Source organism: Spodoptera frugiperda, chromosome 20, assembly GCF_023101765.2.
Source record: "Spodoptera frugiperda isolate SF20-4 chromosome 20, AGI-APGP_CSIRO_Sfru_2.0, whole genome shotgun sequence".
NCBI classification, from domain to species: Eukaryota; Metazoa; Arthropoda; class Insecta; order Lepidoptera; family Noctuidae; genus Spodoptera; species Spodoptera frugiperda.
The window spans coordinates 9,295,060-9,316,612 of NC_064231.1; the positions used below are offsets into that span (position 1 = coordinate 9,295,060).

Genomic DNA, 21,553 nt, shown 5'->3' on the forward strand with positions numbered 1-21,553 from the left:
CATGTGTGACATTACAATAAAAAAAAATACAATTAAAAACATATACAAAGGAACGAATACCTACATTTGCCATTGATATGGCGTCTGAAACATTATTGGTTTAAACCTTTCATATTGAAACAAGTGCACGAAGTCGTGTGTATATATATAAGAGGTAAATAGCTTTGATAACCAGTAACCACACCATTCTGGTTACAATGTGGAAGCCACTCGTGGTGTGGGTCGTGGCCAATTTGGGCTTCATAACATCTTCCGAAGGTATGCAGTGGATTCAAGTTTTGTTATCATTGTATTGATTTTTATTGCCATTTAAATATTTTTAAACTGGCAAAAAGTTATAAGATTGTTGTCATTTTTTTCAACATGGCGCCCAATAATATTAAATACAATTTTGTTTACATAAAAGCGACTATTTATTTACTCTAAAATCTGAATTTTGCAGGACATTTCGCTCCTTACCCGACTTCTTCGGACCGTAGCAACCGTAAGTTTATAATATATTTAGGCTAAATATTAGCTACTAACTGCTAGATTAGAATAGTTGATCATTAATATATAGAAAGGAGAACATAGGTAAAAGAAAATAAAATTAATGCAACCTGAATTCTTCAGCTCACTAATTAGTGATAATGTTTTATAATACTGAGCTCGTAAATATCGCTATCTTTCTGCATTTCACTACTTTCTATGTAATAAGGTAGATGAATAATTTTTATTATAATGTCTTGTTTATTTATTTAATTTTGAACCTTATTATATTTTATCATAAAGTTATTAATATCTGTTGAAATGTGCATTTTATCAGCGGTTCTTAAGCCATTTTTGTGCAACCAACGAAATTTAATTATGTACTTCTTGCAGCTCAATGCACATCATGTGGCGAGAACGAGATTTATCATGACGGTAACACAGAGATTTGCAGACCTTTAGATTGTTCCCAAGTAGGGTTCACTGAACCTTGCACGGATTCTGTAGAACCTGGCTGTATTTGTGACTATGGATATGTTTGGGATGATGAGGGCAACTGCATACCAATGACGGAGTGTCGTGAGTATCCTGAATTTAATATTATTTTAAGGGGGGAAATTCATTCAATGACTTCTCCCGCCTTGGGTGATACGAGAGGGAGAGTGTTAGACTCTTACTGACTAAAAACCACCCCGTTATTACGGAGTCCCGGTAAACCCGCTAGGTAGTCTGCATCTCCAGATATTATATCCCATTAAGAATACATTCTAGCTTCATTTTTCATAATCAATACTGACTGAAGAATAATTCAGTTTTGACAAAAACAAAGAAATTTTTTATATACATAGATAGTGTGTTTTAATGCAAAAGCAACCAGAAGAACTGGTTTTATATTCTTCTTTATAATACTAAATTCTTTTAGACTTCATAATTAGTATTTATTATTTCTCCGTAGCATCATGTGGAGGAGACAGTAATGCAATATCAGGTTGTGGCACAAACTGCGGCAAACATTGCCATGACTACTACAACCACACAGCTCCTTGTAAAAAAATATGCTACGAAAATGGTTGCGAGTGCCGAAAAGGTTTCTATTACGAAGACAAAAAAGGAAAATGTGTAAAACCTGACAAATGCTGTAAGTACCATTCATTTCTCATCACATATTTGCTTACTATTCAAGAATTTTAAGAAATAAGTGACACATACGTGGTTTGAATCCGAATCATTCGTCTTACCATCATTGACTGCACGGTCAGTGCGGTGGCTGGGCAACTGGCTGCCGCGCAACGGGTAGCGAGTTTGTGTAATCCAGAAATTATTGTTTCGAGTCTGGGTGTTAGATTTATGTGAGCTCGTACGTTTGTATACGCACCCACGACACAGGAGACAACCCTAGTGTGGGGCAACGTTTTTTTTTAAAAAGAAAGAAGAAGCATTATCAGCTCTCATGCAAGACAATAATATTGTGAACCGGATTGAAAAAGAGTAACCTATGGAGTTTCTTGCCCGTTCTTCTCCATATGAATCTACACTATAGAACGAGCAAATAGCTTCACTAGAAGACCGCCGACAGACAGTCATTTTGTTTCTTTTTATATTGCAATGTTTGCTTTGTCGTAAAAAATTTGATAAACCGGAAAGGGCTTTTTATTTGAAATAAATAATTTAGACATTGACTTTAACACATTGAACGCCGTGGTGACCGATTTGCAAAGGCAAATCCTCCGCTAACGTTAAAGCGTTAAAGAACAGTTTTCTATTGACAGTCAAAGACATAATATATTTGTAACAATTTCAGTATCAAAATGTCCCAAAAATGAGACATTAGACTCGTGCGTATCAGACTGCCCACCTCGTTACTGTGGTGAGAACATAGCTGCATATTCATGTGCTGCTATACCTGAGTGTGACTGCAAGGAAGGCTGCCGATGTAAAGACGGTTATTTACGAAACGGAGCTGGAGTCTGTGTACTCGAAAAAGACTGTCGTAAGTATAACTTGATTACTTATTTTTAAACGTCACACCTTTTTTATCCCCGAAGGAGTAGGCAGAGGTACACATGTACACCCACTTTTCACCATTTGGGTTATAAGTCCCATGTAATAGGAGGTGAGCCTATTGTCATATACTGGGCACGATTCCAGACTTCGTGCTACCATTGGGAAATTTTCGAAAAACCGTTAAAAGCCGTTGTTTCGAGTCACAGAGGGACTCTTCACCATAAACTGCATGAACAGACGCGGCGACGTCGCGCAGCTTACAAAGTTCCTCATTTTTTCCATTAATTTACATAACTGTACCGTGATTTTTAGTCAATGTTGTATGTCTAATTTGTTATTATAATAATATAATACTATTTGTAGATACTCTAGGAAACTCATAAACATCAAATAATTTACTAAAAATATTAATTACTCACACAGCTAAATGCCACGGCAAGAATCAAAAATACGACGTATGTATAAACTCCTGCCCTGGATACGATTGCAGTAAAGATCCAAGAGTGATCAGATGCGCGGCACCTCTTCAACCTGGTGACCCCAAATGTAAGGCAGGATGCCGATGTATTGACGGTTATGCTACAAATGCTGACGGCGAATGCATACCGAGAGAACAATGTCGTAAGTTGTTTTATTTACTTAATCAAAGCTAACAAAAAATTTTGTTTATTTCTACGAGATTTTTGGTGTAGAGAAACAGACTAGGTATGGCTGGTATTAGAGAACTGTAAAAGAAAATATAGATATAGCTTTGCCAAATTTGTTGTTGGCATATCTAAGTATAAAGTTAACCTATCTTTTGGAGTAGTTTGGGGTCTACATAAATAGGATTTAATTTTAAAAATAAAGGAAATATATTTATGAATTCCGTGGAATTTTGAATTTTTTATTATCATGCTACCGAGTCACAACCTTATCATAACTTTCCTTACAGCTGGATATTGTGGAGATCACGGAATCTATCACGACGGTAGTTCACAGATCTGCCGACCTTTGGATTGTTCCGAAGTAGGCTTCCCCATAGAATGCAGAGATGTGGAACCTGGTTGTATATGTGACTCTGGATACGTTAAAAATGACTTTGGCCAATGCATACCAATGAGGGATTGTGGTAAGTGACTATTAGACCTTATTTTTACAGTAACTTCTGATAGATTTTCTTTTCTTAAATTGGCTAATAGTTTCATAAATAATCAGGGGCTCAAACACATCATTTTATCATCATCATCATCAGCCAGGTGACGTCCTCTACTAAACAAAGGTTTCTCCCTTAGTCCTATTATAATATACATCATTTTATATCTATTCAGCCCACAACACATTTAAGGTTTCACCTTAAATGTGTGTGTCTGTGTGTGAATACACCGGTATACTACCAGTATTTGGTAGATAATTATTGAAAACCAATCAATAAAAATCACTAATAGCGGTTTTAATCAACCACCCCTTTTTTGATTAGTGAAAGAGATTTGTTATCGATATATGAGAAAAATACTTCTAAACTGCTTAATTTCCTCACAGGATCGTGTGGAGGTGATGACAACGCGCAGTCAGGCTGTGGTGTGAACTGTGGCAAATTATGCTCCGATTTGTTTAGCAACACAACAAGGCCATGCAATAAAATGTGTCTTGTAAACTCCTGCGAATGCAAAGACGGATTTTATTACGATACGAACCGTAATAAGTGTGTTCCTCCAGAAAAATGTCGTAAGTATTAATTTTATTCTCTGTTTAAAACTAGATTAGGAGCAATTGCGTATCTCGAATATCTTTTTTTTATATTGTAATATTTGCTTTGACTTTCAAATTTGGATAAACCGGGAAGGGCTTTTTACTTGAAATAAAAAAAAATACTTTGACTCTAATACATTTGTAACAATTTCAGCATCAAAATGTCCCAAAAATGAGACATTAGACTCATGTGTATCAGACTGCCCACCTCGTTACTGTGGTGAGAACATAGCTGCATATTCATGTGCTGCTATACCTGAGTGTGACTGCAAGGAAGGCTGCCGATGTAAAGACGGTTACTTGAGAAACGGAGCTGGAGTCTGTGTACTTGAAAAAGACTGTCGTTAGTATAACTTGATTACTTATTTTTAAACGTCACACATCTTTTATCCCTGAAGGAGAGAAAAGGAAGAAATACATATGTACACCCAATTTTCACCATATAAGTTATACGTCCCATGTAATAGGAGATGAGCCTATTGTCACATATTGGGCACGATTCCAGACTTTGGGATACCAATGGGAAATTTTCGAAACACCGTTAAAAACCCAGCAATACTTTGCCCGACCTTCTTTCAGGAATACTGTCGGAGTCGGTTTACATGAAACAGACTCTCGTAAGTTTCAATGTCAATGTGAAGTGTAATAACGTTTAGTTTCAGTTTAAGTTATGATAAATGCTCATTTAGTATTCATTATAATTGTCTAATTAATAAAAAAAAGATTCAGGTATCCAGTCCAGAATATTCTGGATTACATTAAATAAGGTGCTATCTCAGAGGGACTCTTCCCCATAAACTGCATGAACAGACGCGGCGACGTCGCGCAGCTCACAGTGTTCCTCATTTTTTCCATTAATTTACATAACTGTACCGTGATTTTTAGTCAATTTCGTATGTTTAATTTGTTATTATAAAAACATAACACTATTTGTAGATATTCTAGGAAACTCAAACATAAATATCAATAATTTACTAAGAATATTAATTACTCACACAGCTAAATGTCATGGCAAGAATCAAAAATACGACATATGTATAAGCTCCTGCCCTGGATACGATTGTAGTGTAGATCCAAGAGTGATCAGATGCGCGGCACCTCTGCAGCCTGGTGACCCCAAATGTAAGGCAGGATGCCGATGTATTGACGGTTATGCTACAAATGCTGACGGCGAATGCATACCGAGAGAACAATGTCGTAAGTGGTTTTATTTACTTAATCTAAGCTAACAAAACATTTTGTATTGCAACATAGTAGGTATGGCGTATTAGAGAACTGTAAAAGAAAATATAGATATAGCATTGCCAAAATAGTTGTTGGCATATTTAACTATAAACTACCTATCTATTGGAGTAGATTGGGCTACATACATAGGTTTTAATTTTAAAATTAGAGGAAATATATTTATCATTTATTCGGAATATTTCTAATTTAATTTTTTTTTATTATCATGTGAGACTTTATCATTACTTTTCTTACAGCTGGATATTGTGGAGATCACGGAATCTATCATGACGGTAGTTCACAGATCTGCCGACCTTTGGATTGTTCCGAAGTAGGCTTCCCTATAGAATGCAGAGATGTGGAACCCGGTTGTATATGTGACTCTGGATACGTTAAAAATGACTTTGGCCAATGCATACCAATGAGGGATTGTGGTAAGTAACTATTAGGCCTTATTTTAAAGTTATTTAAGATGTATTTTCTTTTCTTAAATTGGTTAATATTTTCATAAATAATCGAGGGGCTCAAAAACTTTTTGGAACATACCTGTACATTTGTCGTGATCTACATCATTTTGTATCTATTTGAAACTGTAAATTGGTGTGTGTGTTTGTTAAAACACCAGTGTTTGGTAGATAACTGTTTCAAACCGTCAATTTTATTAAAAGTCACTAATAGCCATTTTTAACAACCACCCATTAGGGGAAACCTTCAAAAGTCGCCAAGATTTTTGGAAAAAAAAAACTTAAGAATGTAGCATCTATACTTCAATAAAACCACTAAAACTAATGGCTACCTTCAGCACCGATAAGGAACATCGAACTATCTAATTAGACCTGCTCCGGAGGCCCTATGGCACAACGCCTGTTATGGCACCATACCTAGGGACATCAGCCACTCCTTAAACATTTTTTACTTAGCTTGATCCCTCACGCATCCTTCCTTACAGGATCGTGTGGAGGCGATGACAACGCGCAGTCAGGCTGTGGTGTGAACTGTGGCAAATTATGCTCCGATTTGTTTAGCAACACCACAAGGCCATGCAATAAAATGTGTCGTGTAAACTCCTGCGATTGCAAAGACGGATTTTATTACGATATCACCTGTAATAAGTGCGTTCCTCCAGAGAAATGTCGTAAGTATTAATTTTATTCCCTCTTTTACAACTAGATTAGGAACAATCACACGATTGCTCCTAATCTCGTATATCATATTTTGCTAAAATAATCTTGAATTACGTATCTGTTGCTTTATTTTATTTGGTTGGTCAGAAACAACCATAGAAAATCCAATCAAACTTCATTCATTTACTAACTAATCACGACTCATTACATTCTAAAATTCTGCAATCCAAGTACAGTATATCTAACAACTGTTTTATTTAATAGTCATTTACGCATGCGTGTCCTTTAAAGAATAAAGTTGACAATAGTCGCTACGGTTCATTATTATTTAATTAAATATAAACAGGTGTTTCTTTAATACATAATCTATAGACTCGTGTAGAAATCATGATAAAGTAAATAAAATGCTTGCAAATAATACAACAGTTTATTATGTTGGGGAAATTAATTGTTTCACATGTTTACTTGGAGTAAATGTCAGATTTTTATTGTTTTAACAGTCCTTTAACATTATATGTAGTTTTTGCATAACTATTATATTTTTCAACTTTAGTTTCTTTGAATACATTCTGAATGATTTCTATCACTTTATTACACAAACCACATAATCACTGCATCACCTAAAGGTTGGCTAGCAACAATGCCTAATATGGCATTAAGCCCACCCTTGTACAATAAAGATGCAAAATGTTAAATAAATAAATAAAAATGCTTTAGGTACTCCTACTCCATTTACCCCATTAAACTCTTAATTTTACTATTTATGAGATACTAATACTATAAACGAGCAGACGTATTACCTGATGGTAAGCAATCGGCGCTGCCCATGGACACCTTAAACACCAGAGGAGTAACAAGTGCGTTGCTGACCTTTTGGGAGTTAGGGATTTGAGTATTAGGGAGATTTGGGAGTGGGATTTCAACAAAAATGTTAATTGACCTTGACAATAAAACTAATTTAAATACAAGACTTAATTATATCACAGCTAAACCATGTGGGAAGAACGAAGAATTTTCAAACTGCACCAACGATGAGTGTACGCCCAGGAATTGTTCGCAATTAGGCTTCCCGATGCCTTGTCCGAAATCCGATAGCTCACGCTGTACCAAGGGATGTGTTTGTAAAGAAGGATTTGTACGAGCGGATAACGGCACTTGTATACGGAAGAAGGATTGTCGTAAGTATTATTGGCGTATTGAAGTATTTTCTGTAAATGTGTGTTATTGAGTTATCGCCGTACTCAGAATCGTTTAATGGTTACTTAACCCAGTCCTTAGCAATTGTTTTTGGAACAAAATTGTTACTAAGAGATAATTTAAGTAATCATTAAATGTTTCTGAGTATGGATTCTGAGGATGCAGTTATAACTGAGACTACTGAGCACAAGATTTTGGCTTCAAGAAGAGCAATAAATTTTTTTGGCTTCTATATTCAAATAAGAAAAAGTATTTTAAAGTATAAAGTTCGACATTTAGTTGTGTACTTTGCAACAATCATAAGACAAAGTAAGCATTAAAATAAATCTTAGAGTAAGATAGGTATCCAATTGTTAAAGTTCCTCGAACTGTTGAGAGACATTTACCTTACATATAGCTTTAAGTTAGGCTAAGAAATCTGCATGAAAGCATGGTTCTGGCTCTGAACAATATAACCTGTTCTTACAGCTTCATGTGGAGGTGATCCAAATGCGGTATCAGGTTGTGGGGTAAACTGCGGTAGATACTGCTCCAACTACAAGAAGAATGATATCGTCTGTTCAGCTATCTGCAACAGTAATGGCTGTGATTGCAAGAAAGGTTTCGTGGTGGATGACAAAACTGGAAAATGTATACACCCTGCACATTGCGGTAAGTAAATATTTGTTAGTTTTACCCACCTACTTCCCTGGTGTTACTCAGTACTCAGAGTAAGTTTGCCAATTTAATAAAAATTGTGATACTTTAAATTTCTTGCATTGTTTCAAATCTTGCAAATTTTCTGCTGTGTAACAGGTGCCATCACACAATCGGATTGATTCAATTAATCGAAATATTTTCAATGTTTTCATGTATCTTGATAATTACAAGCTTGATGCTCAATAGTTAGTCACCAAGTTACTTATTGAGTATATAGTGATGCAATTTTATCATGCAGTACAGAAATGCAAAATTATTTTAATTAATGAAAACTAAAATGCGGCTCTGTACTGTCTTAAGCACGATTTCTGAGCAATGGATTTCTAATTGAAACTCTCCGATCTGACAGTGTAATTATGTATTTATCGATTGGCATACGTATCAAATAGGTATCCTAACAGAGCATGCCTAGAAGGGAATAACAATAATTTTGTCTATTACCTATTTTTAACGTACGTACGTTACTTATTCTCTCTCCATGCTACAAAAGCCAAAATCTCTTCCTTATAACTTAATCTGAATTCTTATAATCCTTATTAGAATTCAGAATAAATCTAAGAGCCAATTTGTAAGAGATTTTAAATACATAGACTAGAAGTTTCATGGTAAAAACACCTAACATTTCTTCAACAGTATCTTGTAACGGCGACCCTCATGCTGAACCAGGTTGTGACAAAGATTGTTCCCAGCGTTGTCCAGGACCTAAACCAGATGAATGCGTCTGTTACAAAGACAGTTGCAAGTGCAAGGACGGATATGTGTACGATCCCAATCCCAAAGTTAAGAAATGTGTTCGGATTGAATCTTGTAGTAAGTAGTCTTTATTATTATGAAAATCTCCGGTAGATATAATGGGCAAGCTGATAGTAAATAATTTTGGAGTTATCTCTAGACTTTTCAGAGATATTGCACCACTTTTATTTATTATCTATTTAAATCCCTCTCTTAGTCACATCTTGTTTCTCTAGTATTGAAATAAATACAATAACATAAATTCCTGATGCGCTAAAGGTACAATAATAATTTCCTAATCTTTTTACCTAGTACAATTCAAAAGTTTTTGAATGCTGATGATACGTACTGCGTATTAATGATACAAAATATTTTCTAGAACCACCTTGTGGCAAGCACGAAGTTCTTTCAAACTGCAGCAATGGTGGCTGTGGACCTTGGACGTGTGATGACGTAGGGTTCCCTACGGGCTGCGTCAAAATGGACCAAAAATACTGTAAAGTCGGATGTGTCTGTGAAGAAGGATATGTACGACAAAATGGAACATGCATTCCAGCAACTAAATGTCGTAAGTATTTTTTACTTGTCTTAAGCTCCTTATGGTCTCGTCATCCACATCATCAACAGCCCTTAAGAGAGGATTATTATAGTTCCCATGCCACGCAAACGGATCGAAAACTGCAGTTTATAAGGAGTTGTTATCAGAGAACGTTGCTGCCGGGTTTCTGTTACATACGTAGTCCCTTAGTCAAATCTAATGACACCTGTGGTAGTACTAGCCGCTACTACTAAAATATAATTATATACTCAAGCACATTTCTGGAGTGAATAAAAAGAACACGATGTTATTTGCAGCTTCATGTGGTGGTGATCCTAACGCAGTAGCCGGTTGTGGCGGTAACTGCGGAAGACTGTGCTCAAACTACAAAGATGGCAATGTGTCTTGTACAGCTGAATGTCAGCGAAATGCCTGTGATTGTAAAAAAGGGTTTGTCTACGACGACGAAGGAGATCAAAAATGTGTCCATCCCAAACAATGTAAAAGTAAGTTATTTGAATCAAGGCTTTTTGAGGTATTATTTGTAGTGAAACATGGTGGACCAAAAAAATTTTTAATGATTTTAGTTTTGAAAACATTTTGCATCAGCTTAGAAAAAAATCCTTAATTTCATGGATCATTAAATTGCCTTCAAACCGTGTACGACACCAATTAATAAAATATTTATCAAGAAATGAAGGAAACACTTGTAATTTCGTTTGCAAGACCAAAGTTCCGAGTGTATATTACGTGTAAATGTGGGAAAATTGTGAGTTGTTTAACAGTTTTTTTTTTTATATCCTCAGAGAGATGCACTGGTAAAAATCAAGAATACGTCCACTGTCCCCAAACTTGCCCTCCACAAACGTGTGAAAGTATTGGAAAAATATATCATTGTCCAATGAGGCCAATCAAGGAGTCGGACTGCAAGGGCGCGTGTCAGTGTAAACAAGGCTTCTATAGAGACGATTTTGGCGAATGTGTATCGGAAGAAGAATGCAGTAAGTAAATCCTTCAGTCATGTGCAGTGGCATTATATTTTCATTGGATTTTCGATTTTAAATCAAAATAATAAAGTAAAAAATCAGGTTGTTTCCCAGAAAGGAGTAGATTGACTTGCCCATAAATATAGTAAAGGGTCATAGGTCAAAGTAAGAATAAGGAAAAGTTCATAGCCTCATAGGTAAAAAGCGTATAGTATGTATAGATTTCTTTAATTGATGACTTATATTTTCAGAACAAACACGTTGTAAAGAGAATGAAGTACCTTCAAACTGCACCAATGGTGGATGTGAACCCAGAAACTGTTCGCAACTAGGGCAACCAGTGCCATGTGTTAAAATGGACCCTAAGGACTGTAAAAAGGGTTGCGTTTGCAAGAAAGACTATTTGCGAGCAAGAAACGGCACCTGTGTTCCAATACCCAAATGTGATAGTAAGTATACAAAATTTTATTGACACTGAAGCACGTGATGATACCCCAAATTGCTCATTGTTCAATATATTATCGACTTTATTAGAACACACTAAAGTCTAAAATGTATCAAATAATTTGGATGCAGTATGCTGATCTTCTAATACAACTGCTTCCATGCTTCAAACCTCGTTCAACACACGAATGTATTGTTTAATAGATTGTAACGGACAACATGAACATTACGAGTCCTGTCCACCATCTTGCCCGCCACAGACTTGTGAAAGCATTGGAAGAAAATACAAATGTCCCATAACGACGGCAGTTTGTAAGGGAGCGTGTCGATGTGATAAAGGATACTACAGAAACAAAATAGGAGAATGCATATCTAAAGAGGATTGCTGTAAGTGAAACTACATCAACATTAATTTCTGTAAATCATATATCCTTGACAAAATTAAATAAGTTAAATAGTTTCTTCAATTCAATTAATTATGGGTTCTTATTTTACCTTTACCTTGATTTTTTTTCTTTTCACAGTGAAATGTAGAGGTAAGCACGAGTATTACTCTTGTGGCGGTGCATGTGACAATGTCTGTAAGACGTTGCACATACAGAACCAAACACATTGTCCTATTATAAACATTCAGTGTAACCGAATGTGCTACTGCGAAAAAGGTTACGCCAGAGATGAAAATAACATTTGCATACCTATTGAGAAGTGTCCAAGTACGTTAAATCTTTCTTTACTACCGTATTTAAAGAAAAGTAATTTCAAACTGTTCCTAAAAATGTTTTACTTCCCACAGAACCAAAATGCCCCAAACATGAAAGATTTGTGGATTGTCCACCGGCTGTATGTGCTCCACAAAACTGTTCTCAATTGGGCTTCCCCATCGATTGTCCAGACTACTCAGACTGTGGTTGTCCAGAACCTCCGGGCTGTGTTTGTGAACCCGACTATGTAAGAAATAGTAAAGGAAAATGTGTACATAAGTCAGAATGTCGTAAGTTCAACTTTATTTTACTATCCGCTAAAATATGACCTTGAAAATTTAAATCAAGATCAATGTTGCATCATAATTTTTAATTTAATTAATTAATTCATAGTCTTCTCTATAAAAGAGCGGTTTGTTATAATCTGACTTGAAGAACAAAGTTGCTGAACGCAGTTTAAAAGGTTTAGGATTATCAGACATTGATACCTACGGGAAAGAGTGACAAATGTTATTCTACTCTGCCGCCAACACAAAGCAATTTTGCATCAATAATAAATACATATTTCCCATCTTTCAGCATCATGTGGTGGTGATCCCAACGCTCAAGCAGGCTGCGGCGTCAACTGTGGCAAACGTTGTCCCAATCAGTACCCAAAGCCTTACCCTTGTCCAAAGATCTGCTATCCGAACTCTTGTGACTGCAAAGAGGGCTTTGTTTATGACAATAATACAAAACAATGCGTTGAAGTTAAAGATTGCAGTAAGTATTTTGACAATTGTATCAAAATTATTGAAACCCGTAACAATCCATTTCTGGGCGGTGTGTCTTCTCTCCTTTGGAAGGGATTTGCTATAATGGCATAGTAGACTTGTTAAAAGAAATATAGTCAGTCTATGTTTAGGCTTCGGCTTTGGCTATTATAATAATGCTTAAAGAATTTAAAATTCTTTAATTGTTGGTTAAAAAAATACTTAGGAAGTCTTTAAGTTTTGTATTAATTCTTACGACACGTAGGGGTGGAGACAAAATTAAATACTAATGCTACTATTATCATTCGATTATAAGTTATAATAAAAATTAAAAGTGAAGGCCAACTTACCAATGACATTATTTCAGCACCACCCTGTGGAGAAAATGAAGAATTTTCATTATGCATGAATGGTGGATGTGGGCCCAGAAACTGTTCGCAACTGGGACAACCTATACGCTGTGTTAAGATTAATCCTGCTTATTGCAAAAAGGGCTGCGTTTGTATAGAAGGATATTTACGTAATAAGCATGGCATCTGTGTTAAAAAAGAACAATGTGATAGTAAGTATAATACCTGTTATTATTATGACATGTGCAAATTGGCGTAAGAACTTGATTCCTGTTTTCGCTGAAGAAGTGATTGTTAGTCACCTCATACTATGCCCATTTTCAATGAATTAGGTGATAAATCCCAAAATAATGAGGCAGACAAGGCTAATTTTATTTCTTTATCTAATTTATTATCTGTAATCTTCTTCTAATTAGAACTACTTAAAAGTGGCATGTTAAAAATATGTTATTTCTGTTTCGTATAGATCTAAAGTGTGGTGAAAATGAAAAGCCAGTGGATTGTCCCCCAGCAGTATGTGCCCCACAGAAGTGCTCAGAATTAGGCTTCCCAGTGCCCTGTCCAGATTTCGTAGACGGGCAGTGTCCTGTGCCACCAGGTTGTGTCTGCCAAGAGAACTACGTGAGAAATGATGAAGGAAAATGTATACCTAAGGAAGATTGCCGTAAGTATAGTAATAGTATACTTAATATAAGTCACGTGTTTAGTTCAGATATAAAATCGATTAATAATAAAAATAGGGATGATGACGGGGTATGATTTTTTTTTGCGTTGACATTGAACTAAAAAAATTACATTAAACTAAAAAGTCTATTACATTTTTAGAAACTTCACCGCAACACCGATTTAAATTGTTAATAATATTTCTTTCAACTGTTACTAACATTAATCTTTTTGATTCTTCCATTTTGTACTCACTCACCGTTTCAACTTTCATCTAGCCTCTAGGGGGCAGAATGGAAATCAAAATCGGAAAAGTGTAAAAATATTCAATGTTTCAGCTTCATGTGGAGGTGATCCGAACGCAGTGTCCGGTTGTGGAGTAAACTGTGGCAAAGTCTGCCCTAACCATAACAGAACCGACATGGCTTGTTCCGATATCTGTGAATACAACGGCTGCGAATGCCGGAAGGACTACGTTTATGACAAGTACCAAGATAAATGTGTTAAAGTTGAAAACTGCAGTAAGTATTTTTTTGGTTCTGTATACTATCTACTATTATTCTATTTGCTATACGAATCGATCAAGATTTAATGTATTTTAACAAACTTTAATGTATTTTTAGTAACATTAAAATTATTAAGATGAAATGTTGTGGTATTTTACCATAAAAAAGCAATTCTGACAAGTTATTTATTACAACGAGATAATGTACTCGCCAATATATTCAATATCGTATTTTGTTACAATTTCTATACATAAAACTATTTAATAAGACAAATTTCTTCACAGCAATTCCATGTGGTACAAATGAGCGATATGAAAAGTGCCCAGAAAATATATGTGAACCAAAGACTTGTAGTGAACTAGGCTTCCCTCTAAACTGCTCAATAAACACAGAAGACTCCGAATGTCACGGTGAACCGGCTTGTATTTGTGACTATGGCTATGTAAGAAATGATGAAGGAACTTGTATTCCTAAAAAGGATTGCCGTAAGTATTTTAGCTACCTACTTATAATAATAATATACGTAATCGGACAAAAGTAAATATTTTCCTTTAGAATGGCTATACGTGTGATGTAGAAGAATTATTGATTTCTGTTAAATAAAACATCAAATGATATTATTTATTTTTCGTTCTATCTCGTCGGGATATTCAAAATAATAATAATAAAAGTACGTTTAAAAAACCGACTTCAAACGAGAACTAATCACGGACAATACGTAAAACATGTGTTAAAGTGTGAACCTCCTTTTTTATCGGTTAATAGGTACCTGAAACTTTTTCTTGGGTCTTAAAAATACTATGCTGCAAACCGCATCAAAATCGGTTTGGCCTAACACGAGATAATCGCGCACATACATACAATACATGCAAACACACTGAAAACCTCCTTTTTTGTAATTATTTGTAGTTAAAAAATTATATTTCCTTTACAGCATCATGTGGTGGTGATGAGAATGCAGAATCTGGTTGTGGTATAAACTGTGGTAGACATTGTTCCAATTACAAGGCTGAACATGTCATTTGTCCCAGAATATGCAAATTCAATGCATGTGACTGTAAAAAGGAACATGTTTATGATGATAAAACTAATAAATGCGTTAAGCCTGAACAATGCAGTAAGTAAAATGTTTAATTGTTTAAATTTTCCTACGTAGCCAACTTCAAATGAAACAAATTAAGAAATTATCCATATGCACAAACCTATGTCGTCTTTGGACGTCCAAACCATGAATAAATGTCAAGACGATGATAGTCTAAATGCAAAAAATAACTGTGGTCTAGCCGCCATACTCAGAATCGTTTAATGGTAACTTAACAGTATCCTTAGCAATTGTTGTGGATACGAAATCATTAAATGTCTCTGGGTCATTAAGCCTTTAACTGCCATCAGAAAACTGTTGAAGGCAAATCCTCCACTAACGTAGGTCACCGGTGACCTACGTGGCAGATAACGTGTTAAGGATCAGTTTAAGTACTCATTAAATGTCTCTGGGTGCGGCAATAAATCATAAAATCTCAAATACTAAACTAAATTCTGTTAAAGCAGAATAAAGTCACACTTTATCTTTTTCAGCACCAACATGTGGACCCAATCAAGAATATTCAGAATGTATGAATTCAGGTTGTAGACCCAGAAACTGTTCTCAGTTGGGAAAGCCAGTACCTTGCATTGCCATAACTAAAGATGGATGTAAAAAGGGATGCGTTTGTGTGGAAGGATATTTACGAACCGATAATGGAACTTGCGTTAAAAAAGAGGAATGTCCAGGTAACTAAATGCTATGTTGATATTAGAAAGGAAAATATGATAGATAGTAGGTTGCTGGTGGCTTTAACTACACTGGCAGGCAACTGGCAACAGGCTGCCGTGCAACGTGTCGCTGGTTCGATTCCTGCACGAAACAACACTGTGTGTGATCCACAAATTGTTGGTCTGGGTCTATATGTGTATGATTCTCAATGACATCCACGACACATCCTAGAGTGGGGAACCATTAATAAAAAGAAAAGTAAAATAAAAAAAAACAATGGTTTTCTAGAGTTAGTTTAATGTAATTGAGAATCATACATCATTAGCTACGTAAGATATCTTAACCAGGACCGTTTTTCACCGAAGCGATGAATGATGGCAACCAAAAAACAATAACGTTTGAACTATCATGTTTTTGTTTGCAGTGCAATGTGGCGAAAATGAGGTGCCCAATGACTGTCCGGATGCTCTATGCACTCCACAATACTGCTCCCAGTTGGGCTTCCCCATAGACTGCCCAGCACTGACTGGAAATGCCAGTGACACGTGTCCAGGAAAGCCGGGATGCATATGTATAGACAACTATGTCAGGGACGATACTGGCAAATGTGTTCCTATTGATACCTGCCGTAAGTTTTCAACTGTCTTAGTTTAATTTAAATGGCATACAAAAGTGATTTTGTGGTATTTTTTTATTTTGGGATAAGCCGGTAAACGACCTGACTGATCACCTGACGGTAAGCAATCGCCGGCGCCCAAGGTTACCTGAAACACCAGAGGCGTTACAAGTGCGTTACAAGTTAGAAATTTAAGGGTTGTTGGAAAATCGTGGATTAAGAAGATTACCCTCCAGTAACCTCAATCACACAACGAATCACAACGTAAGCGCTCGCACTTGCTTTGCGTCGGTTTTCTGTGAGGCCGAGGTATCACTCCGACCGAGCCGGCCCATTCGTACATGGCAAAGCATGGCTCTCTCACACTTATTTCATAAGTCGTAAGCACCACTGCCAAGAACTGTAGTACAATATTTAAGAATGCTATTTCTTAAATCTTGTACTGGTTCAATAATGATTTTCGATGTATGGCATTAAAATCTTCACTGATCGTAATATACCTGACCAAAACTGGATATTACATTTTAATACCTTCTGATTCAGTGATGCACATTGCATTTTGTTTGCACAGAGCTAGTCGAACTGACCTATTTTGTCTTATTACAGCATCGTGCGGAGGCGATCCAAATGCAAAGTCAGGTTGTGGTGTGAATTGTGGTAGACTGTGCTCCAACTACAAGAGTAAAAATGTATTCTGTCCACTTTATTGCAAACTTAATAGCTGCGACTGTAGAGAAGGCTTCGTGTTAGATACCAACATAGGACTATGTGTCCCTCCCAAAAATTGTAGTAAGTATACCTCATATCTAAATTATAGCCTTTGGTTGCTACGTGGTGTTTAGTTCGGAAAAATAGTTTATCACTCCTTTTTTATGGTATAGGCCGGTAAACGGCAAACGGATCACCTGATGGTAACAATCGCCGCCGCCGGTGGACACACCAGAGCCGTTACAAGCGCGTTGCCGGCCTTTTGGGGGTTCGGAATTTAAGGGTTTTGAGGAATCGGGGATTGAGAAGATTGGGAAAGTATGGCCTCCGGTAAATTCACTCTCACAACGGTAGCGTTGTTTCACTTCGATTTTCTGTATGGCCGTGGAACCATTCCGGTCGAGCCGGCCCATTCGTGCCACATGCATGGCTATCTCACACATATACTTCGATCTCACACATAACCTTCTAGAATAGTACGTTATTAACAAAAGTGTAGACGCATATTAGGTAAGCTACGTAAATTTGTTTTACCTATAGTAATCAACATTTTATATTCATCTAGCACCAACATGCGGAATAAACGAAGTCTACAAACAGTGCGCTAATGAAGAAGGCAAGAGAACGAAGTGTCCATCAATAGACGAACCAACTTCTGATGAAAATGAAGACCCATCAGTGACACTTGAGTTCGATTCTTCTGAGTCTTCTGATACTTCTGATTCTTCTTCTGAATCATCATCATCAACTTCTGGATCAGGTTCTGATGATGCTCAAGACTCTTCAGAGACTTTTGAGTCTGATGAGTGTGTCGGTGCTTGCGTATGTCAAGATGGATACTTAAGGAACAGTGACGGTGATTGTATACCTGCAGATCAATGTCCAAGTAAGTATACAGTTTGATTTAAAAGATGAGTATCAAAAACTAATACTAAATATAAAAATGTCTCTAATATTCCAAATGTAATGCCAAATCGATATATCAAAGTAATAATAATCAAAGAAATATATTTAAAAAACAGCTTGCAAATAAATAAAAACCAATGGATATAAATAAAAAACATTGATATTAACACTATTTACACCCATTCGATATTATACTCATATTTATTATTATGTCAAATACAGTTAAGTACGTTTTAAAGAAGTTAACTTTAATAAAAAAGCTTTTTTCATCACAACAGAAAAATGCCCAAAACCGCATGAAGTATACGTGAATTGCACAAGAACGTGTCCGCCGCAAACCTGCAAAAGCCTTACAGTAGACTACCCCTGTCCACATCCACCAGAAGGAGATGAAGAACATTGCACTCCAGGATGTCAGTGTGAAGAAGGATACTACAGAAATGCAGTCGGAGATTGTATATCAAAAGAGGATTGTTGTGAGTATTGATAAATCTTTTTTTAAGTATAAGCCGGTAAACGAGCAGACGGATCACCTGATGGTAAGCAATCGTCGCCGCCCATGGATATTCGAAACACCACAAGAGTTACAAAGTGCGTTACCGGCCTTTTGGGGGTTAGTAATTTAAGGGTTGTTTGGGAATCGCGGTTTGGGAAGATTGGTATGATTGGTGGATTATTAATTAACAATGGGCCTCCGGTAACCTCACTCACACAACTGCATATTATTATGAGCATCTGTTTGTTACATGGCTAATGAACTCTGTGCTCTGAACTGACATAGTTCCCTAGTCGTGGAAAAGACAGGAAAAGAAATCATAGAACTAAATATAAATCTGTTTTCCTATTTTTCACCTTTTTAGTTATTGGGCTTCTATGGTCTCTATGACCCACTAGACTCTTTAAACTCTATAACAGTCAATCATTTATTTATTTATAAATATTTTATTGTACACCACATAATCACATCTAGGATAACTACATTAAAAAATAGTAATACCAGTACAATAGGCGATGTTTTCGCAGTAGGCAATAATTACGTACACCAACATTTTTATTATTGAAAATTCGTGAAACCTTTTGCATACAAGACATTCACATTTTGTAACCTTTCCTAAATATATTGTTGATGGTATTTTTTACAATACACTTTCGTGGTAAAACAATAATTAGTCAGAAATTGATATAATTTAAAAACTAATTCCATCAATTTTGTTCACAGTAAAATGTACCAGACCCAACGAATACCACGGTTGTGGTACATGCGATAACGTGTGTGCTACACTATCGCAGCAAAACCAAACATATTGCCCCATCAAGTATAAAAAGTGCATCCCTCAATGCTATTGCCTCCCAGACTACGCTCGAGATGACAATGGCATCTGTATACCAATTAAACAGTGTAATGGTAAGTCATTTCTATTATAAGTATGGTAAGGTAACCGTGTCTTATATTAGTTGCTCAGTGAAATGGACATACAAAATCTTGCAATAAGCTATTAAGCTAACCATATTTATAATCGATGTCGTGCGTTGCCAGCCTTTTGAGGCTTAGAAATTTAAGAGTTGTTGGGGAATCGGGGATTGGGAAGGGGGGTAATTGGGCCTACCGGAGGCCCAATGCCCAGGCTTCCCTCACACAACGCAAGTTGTTTCACGTAGGTTTTATGTGAAGCCATTGTATCACTCCGGTCGAACCGGCCCATTCGGCTCTCCCACACTTCAACGAGACTACATTATCATATAATTCATATGTTTGCCAAATACAATTGAATATTGTTTTAACAATACACCCCAAAGCCTTAATTGCAGCAAGACTATTCTAAGAAAATTAATTCAACAAGATACTAAGAAAATAACAACACAATAATGTTGTTAAAGTTTCTTATAATAATGTTAATTTCCAGTATCGTGCAAAGGAGATCCAAACGCAATACCCGGCTGTGGTAATTACTGCGGAAGACGTTGCTCTGACTACAAGAAGGCAGATCTTAAGTGCCCTATAGGCTGTTACTTGGGCGGTTGTGTTATATACCTAATGCTGCTTTGCATTGCAATATAGGGATGATAACGGGGTATGATAATTAAAAATCTACTTAGTCCGTCAGTTAGGTAATGAAAGAATGTTAGACACGTATTTTTTTATTTTGTCATATAAGATGACAATACTTATCTAGATAAAACGAAAGTTTAGGAACGTGAGCAAATACGTAATTTCTGCGTATAAAATGTCTTAGAAGTGACATCACGCGATTATTCGTTGCCTAAGAAAATAAAAATACATGTCTAATGTTTGAAAATATTCTACGAGATGTACATAAAAATATTTTTTATTATTAATCATAATTCAACGTAACTAATGTTTATTTTCTAGCTCCAACATGTGGTCCCAAGGAAAGATACGAGGAGCATCCTTCAATGGTCTGTGATCCTCTCACCTGTGACGAAGTAGGACAAGAGAAGAAATGTCCTACAAAACCGCGTAAAGATGACAAACCAGCTTGCATTTGTAAGAAAGATCTCGTCAGAAATGATCAAGGCGAATGCATACCTATCTCGGATTGTTGTAAGTGAATATAATGTATCTGCCGTACTTAGAGATTGATTGACAATGATGATTTAATATACTATTCCTTGTAACTTCTTTGTTAAGTGTGTTGGGGACTTGGCTAAGTTACCATTAAATGTCTTTGAGTACGGCGGTTAGTGTGTTAATGTTGTAGATGTTAAATGAGGCAATTTCAACTTTATATCTTAATATTTTTTGGAAATAGGAAACAATGTTCAAATTGTCTCATTATATAGCAACAATGATTGTTCTTATGTGTCAGTAAATACACACGATACATATTATTTTTCTAATTTGTTTGGTTTTAACTGACTGTATTTTTGAAAGACTGTTGTATTCTTCTTTTGTTCTTCTTCTTATGTAAAACATGTATTTTCTCTTTATAACTTTATCTATTTGCTAATAAATAGATTATATTCTATTTATTTTACGATAAAGTTATGTTTATTTTGTGTGTCATAAAATTACGATATAAGTTAAATAATAAAATGATCGACTGATTATTATTTTACTTAATTGTTGGTTTTATTTTCATGGTTATTTTTTCTTTTCCTTCTTTACCCAGTTTAAATCTATATAAAACTGTGGTGTTACCGTCTTACACCTTTAATATTAATATTTTATCTTTGCTCTTTTGCTCATACAGCTCATATTAAAGGTAAACGAATGAGCTGTCGTGAATCATAAATGACCTTCAAGAAAAGAGCGTAATCCTTCTTAAAAGGCCAGCAACGCACCCTTGACTCCTTTGGTATTGCGGGTGTCCGTGGGTCGTGGGCCGACTCATTCGTCATGGCTATTCCCCACTTAAACTTTAATGGCGTTATGAGTATCTAGGTGATCCGTCCACTCATTTGCCCGTTGTGCTATAAAAATATATTTCGT

The 21,553-nt window shown here is 35.9% G+C and overlaps 1 protein-coding gene across 1 annotated transcript; it reads left to right on the plus strand.

The window, feature by feature from the left end:
• The first annotated feature begins 138 nt into the window (after positions 1-138).
• Positions 139-20,673, plus strand: LOC118282477 (zonadhesin). Its single transcript, XM_050701550.1, has 36 exons — positions 139-258; positions 443-484; positions 862-1,047; positions 1,424-1,606; positions 2,270-2,458; positions 2,896-3,093; positions 3,407-3,583; positions 3,994-4,179; positions 4,358-4,546; positions 5,203-5,400; positions 5,685-5,861; positions 6,377-6,562; positions 7,538-7,729; positions 8,217-8,399; positions 9,081-9,257; positions 9,559-9,747; positions 10,035-10,223; positions 10,524-10,718; positions 10,955-11,152; positions 11,352-11,534; positions 11,672-11,860; positions 11,941-12,138; positions 12,428-12,610; positions 12,968-13,162; positions 13,417-13,614; positions 13,952-14,134; positions 14,404-14,604; positions 15,054-15,236; positions 15,695-15,889; positions 16,297-16,500; positions 17,095-17,277; positions 17,762-18,082; positions 18,381-18,578; positions 19,322-19,507; positions 20,007-20,120; positions 20,474-20,673. The coding sequence occupies exons 1-36, from the start codon at positions 198-200 to the stop codon at positions 20,671-20,673; spliced, it is 6,609 nt and encodes a 2,202-aa protein (XP_050557507.1). The 5' UTR covers positions 139-197.
• Positions 20,674-21,553: the final 880 nt, after the last annotated feature.

Excerpts from the sequence above, each read along its gene's own strand:
- LOC118282477 (XM_050701550.1), top strand. The coding sequence starts at position 198 with ATGTGGAAGCCACTCGTGGTGTGGGTCGTGGCCAATTTGGGCTTCATA. Across the intron at positions 4,180-4,357 it reads TGTTCCTCCAGAAAAATGTC|CATCAAAATGTCCCAAAAAT; the intron begins GTAAGTATTAAT and ends TAACAATTTCAG. Across the intron at positions 12,139-12,427 it reads TGTACATAAGTCAGAATGTC|CATCATGTGGTGGTGATCCC; the intron begins GTAAGTTCAACT and ends CCCATCTTTCAG.